Genomic DNA, 4,935 nt, shown 5'->3' with positions numbered 1-4,935 from the left:
CTTCATCCATGGCTTGAGTATTCTGTCATAATGGACTCTACATATTGCTATGCATGTAGACATTTTAGCACACCAAAGGCCCCTGACACTGTTTTTGTTTCAACCCCTGGGTTTAGAAACTGGAAAAATGCAACTATGAGAAAGGCAGGGTTTTCAGTTCATGCAAAGTCTGAGCGACACAAGTGTGCGATGATAGCATGGCGGGATTATCAAAGTGCTGTTAAAAATGATGCAACACTAGCAGATATCCTTAACAAAGAACACACTAAACAAGTACAAGAAAATCGGGCATACATTAAAACAATTGGGGAAGTGCTGTTACTTACAGCTACACAAAACATAGCACAAAGAGGGCATGATGAATCTGAAGAGTCCAATAACAAAGGAAACTTTAGGGAAATTCTTAGCACAGTTGCTAACCACGACCCACTTGTTAAGAGAAGATTAACTTCTATTAACAATGCAAAGTACACAAGCAAGATCATCCAGAATGAGGTTTTGGGTTGTTTGGCAGAAATGGTTCGTTCTGAAATCATAGAAGAAGTGAAGAACAGTGAGGTTTTCAGCATCATGGCAGATGAAACAAAGGATGTTTCAAAAAGTGAACAGATTTCTTTCACACTCAGGTACTATTACAATGGGGCCATTAAGGAGAGTTTTCTCCATTTTGAATCTACAGAGAGGTTAGATGCAGCAAGCCTAACTGGAAAAATAGTGAACTTACTGGAAAGTTACGGCCTGAACTACAAAAATAACCTTGTAGGCCAAGCATACGATGGCGCTGCCGTTATGAGCGGTAAACATTCAGGGGTTCAGGCAAGGATCAAAGAACAGGCTAAATTTGCCTTCTACATTCATTGTAGTGCACACTGTCTCAATTTAGTGTTAGTTGATGTAGTCAAAAATGTCCCAGAAACTGAGGAGTTTTTTCCTTTGTTACAGAGCCTTTATATTTTTACCTCTGGCTCATATGTGCACCCAAAATGGCTGTCTCTCCAAAAAGAAATGTATGGCAAAACAAGAGAGTTGCATCGTTTAAGCGACACACGTTGGGCATGCCGATTTCTAGCCCTACGCAACATAATGGACACTCTACCTGCCCTTAAACGACTACTGCAACAGATTGCTCAAGAACGCCACGGTGAAAGAACTGTTGAGGCCCGAGGTCTTCTGCATCAAATTGACCTACAATTTGTTGTGCACCTTGTCACTCTTAGTAAGTTGTTTGGGGAGACAAAACTACTGTCTGACATGTTACAGTCACAAACTGTTGATCTGGCTAGAGCTGTTGACTTGGTAAATGCTTTAGTCCAGACATTGAAAGACCACAGGCAGGAGTCTTTCTTTGATAAGTTGTGGGATGAAGCATTGACTATTTGTGAGCACTGTGATTCTGCACCATCAGTGGCAAAACGTCAGACAATGCTGAGCACTAGGCTCAGTGGCTACTGCACACTAAGCACTGTTGGTCAGAGGGAGGTAGAACGTGACAAAGCTATGTTTTGCACATCATTTTTCTATCCTGTAATTGACAGCATGCTCAAGGAGCTGAACAGACGTTTCTCCAATACCAACTGTGAGCTCATGACAAGCATACAGTCTCTCAACCCCCAGAGTGATGCCTTTTTAAAGGAGACCAATGTTTTTTCATTTGGCCGTTTGTACAATGCAGACATTGACGATTTAGGGCATGAGCTCCATCAATTTAAGAGAGTTTTGGACAGAAAAATACAGAGTGGTGAAATTACAAAGCCATGCAATACAGTTGAGCTGGTTTGTTTTATTGAGCCATACAGGGAAGTTTTCTTTGAACTCTTTAGACTGTGCAAGATTGCCGTAACCCTTCCTGTAAGCTCAGCCTCTTGCGAACGCAGTTTCTCCACACTGAAACTGATCAAAACCTTCCTGCGGTCCACCACTACTGACATGAGACTCAGTGATCTTGGTGTCCTGAGCATAGAGTCCAGAAGGGCCAAGGCTCTGGATCTGGATGCATTTGTGGACCGTTTTGCCAGACAGCACAACCGCCGTATCCTGTTGTTGTAGTGTAGTGTTTACATTAATAGGTAATGTCACATTTTTATACCCTTTGTTGTACCCTGGAGGTTTGTTCACATTGAATTGACACACTGTATTTGTACCCTGTACTGTATTTTTCATTTTTCTACGGCCCTACCTCCTTTAGCTTCAGGATTTAGGGCATGAGCTCCATAAATTGAGTGGTTAAGTTAAAAAGCCATGCAGTACAGTTGAGCTGGTTTGTTTTATTGGGCCATACAGGGAAGTTTTCTTTGTATTTTACTGATTTGAAAATAAAATAAATAAATCTTTAAATATCATTTTGTGCCTTTTTTTTGTGCCCCTCTGGTTGAACACCGGCCCCTCTTTGGCCCCCCTAGTAAAATTTGTCTAGAACCGCCACTGGTTGATCCTGTAATCCTCGGGTATAGTTGGTGGAGTTGGTGGAGTTGAAATGAGTTGAAATGTTTTTCAAAAGCTTTGGTTTTCTGAACCAATTTTAGCTCTGGTGTGGGTCTTCATGTTACGACTAACTCCAACTTTTTATTAAAAGTTAACTTAGAAAACGGCGTAGATAATAAATCAGAAACAAAGTTCTTCTCCTCGGTTAGGTTACTTGCGGCGGCTGCCATCGTGAAGTAAACCAAATCATGCCCCATAAGCTAGTAGCTAGTTTATTGGCTTGTGATTCGTGTCCCTCACAGCGGGCGGAACCCACCCATTTAGAGGGAAGATATGATTGGTCAATTTTATTGTCATTTGAAATTAGTCTCATTGAATTACTATTACTCGACCCTCTGTGAAATTATAGCGGGACCACCAATCACAGAGCTGCATAGCATTTTCCTTCCCAACAACTGCCGAGTCAGCAAAATTCTGATAGGCTGACAAAGGCTTCTTTCATTTAACCCTTCACATTCCAACACAAATTGAATAGGCAGGTTTGAAGGGTTTATTTCCTCAGAAACATTTTTGTTTAGATGTTGATTGTCAAATTATGAATTAATAAAATAAAATTAGAATATCTATAATGTCTTAGGCCCTCTCCGAGGGCCTAGAGGGCCCTGACGGTTCCCCTGTCTGAATGTCTTCCTACAATGGTTGAGTAATACTTCTCACACAATTCCTTTCCATTCCATTAGGTTCTTAGAAAACAGCAACAACAAGAGCCATTTCCTACAAACCTTTTATTTTTCATTTTGTAAGCCTTTACCTTGACTCTGCTGGTAACCTTTAGATCAGCAGTGGCTGCAATGCTAGCTGGGATGAATAGCAACAACACACACACACACACACACACACACAAGCAGCCTCCCATTCCAACAGTTGCAGACATAATGTCTGTACATAGCAGGTCGTGGTGGGCTGTGAAGCTCGAGGACACTGATGGGGTCCACGGGGCCTGCTGTGGTTTCTGTACCCACCACAACCACCACGGCTTTTGTTGTGGGATCAACGTCCATCGTGCTGATGTGTGACCCCAGCAGACCGGGGATCAGCTCAGTCGCACCCTGGCTGTTGACTTTGTGGCTTGATAAAGATTGCATGGATTGATACATCATTTCTTGGGGCTAGAGGGATGGGTTGCGTCGGGCCGGGTCGACGCTCTTGGGCATGGCGTTGGCGGAGGGCGGGGACTCTCTTTATGGATCGGCGGAGATATGCAGTGGTCATAAGTAATCATGAAGGTTGATTGCGCTCAGGCATTTGGCATCTGACATTAAGGCGGCACACACACACACACACACACTATTTTCTCACTACACAATCCCAACCTCAAGCACAATGTATTTACAGAGTTAATGTCTTCAAACATTCAGGGCTAATAAACAAAAACTATGAAGAATGAAAACTTGTTTGTATTTGAAGTATTTGAAATACAAACATAAAATATTTTCTTATTCATAGATTCATAGCTGGAACAAAAACAAATATAAACGTTGTATGTTGTTTGTTGTGGATAGGGATTCAAAACGATTATTTGAAGGTAACAATGGTTAATAAAGTAATGTCTGAAGAGACACCTCTTGTCCTCACTCTCTCACCTTCTGTCTCTTGTCCTCACTCTCTCACCTTCTGTCTCTTGTCCTCACTCTCTCACCTTCTGGCTCTTGTCCTCACTCTCTCACCTTCTGGCTCTTGTCCTCACTCTCTCACCTTCTATCTCTTGTCCTCACTTTCTCACCTTCTGTCTCTTGTCCTCACTCTCTCACCTTCTGTCTCTTGTCCTCACTCTCTCACCTTCTGTCTCTTGTCCTCACTAGGTTCCTCACTAGGTTCCTCACTAGTTCCTCCTGTCCTCTAAGTCCACGCCCCAGGCCAGAAGCCACCTGGGACTCTCTTAAAGCTTGAGAGTAGCATCAGAAAAGTGGATGTGACCAGCATTTCAAATAAAATAGTTTTCAACAGCACACAAAGGAAAATACTGATGTTGGTTGCTTGGTCAGTGCCAAACCGGTTGCTCATCCATTCAGACTTGCTGTATTAGACTGCAAAACAATGCCATTGCAGTATATTCAGTTCAATGACGTTCCTCATTTATTTGAAAATCACTTGAATCGCTCATGAACCACAACCGATGAAAAGTTACATGGCTCTAATTACACTGACTGACGACATGATTTGGGATTATGGTTATTAAAACATTATACAAGCAAGTCTTCATCTGAGTGGGACTGAAGCCATGCGTTTACCATTAAGATGGATGGATTCATTTAAGTCTCTAACATGACTTTGTTATGTGGAAGAACGCGCGGACCACGACTGTGAACTTAACCTTTTATTTTTGTCAACCGCCAGCTTACACCTGAACAAGCCTCTCTCTCTACGGCTCACGTAACACTGACGTCACGCTGTCACTACACTACACTACACGCTGTACTACATTTACCCCCCCCCCTTTTAAGAACCTGAACC

The 4,935-nt window shown here is 42.5% G+C and overlaps 1 protein-coding gene across 1 annotated transcript; it reads left to right on the top strand.

Moving 5' to 3' along the window:
* On the top strand, positions 1–4,295 carry LOC311368770 (zinc finger MYM-type protein 1-like; the record flags this gene model as incomplete). Its single annotated transcript, XM_084487549.1, has 2 exons — positions 1–816; positions 4,284–4,295. Exons 1-2 carry the CDS (start codon positions 31–33, stop codon positions 4,293–4,295), a joined length of 798 nt encoding a protein of 265 aa, XP_084343675.1. The 5' UTR covers positions 1–30.
* Positions 4,296–4,935: the final 640 nt, after the last annotated feature.

The sequence above is a fragment of the Micromesistius poutassou genome (genome assembly GCF_964030765.1).
Source record: "Micromesistius poutassou genome assembly, chromosome: 23".
NCBI classification, from domain to species: domain Eukaryota; kingdom Metazoa; phylum Chordata; class Actinopteri; order Gadiformes; family Gadidae; genus Micromesistius; species Micromesistius poutassou.
This window is presented reverse-complemented; position numbering and strand designations above follow the sequence as displayed.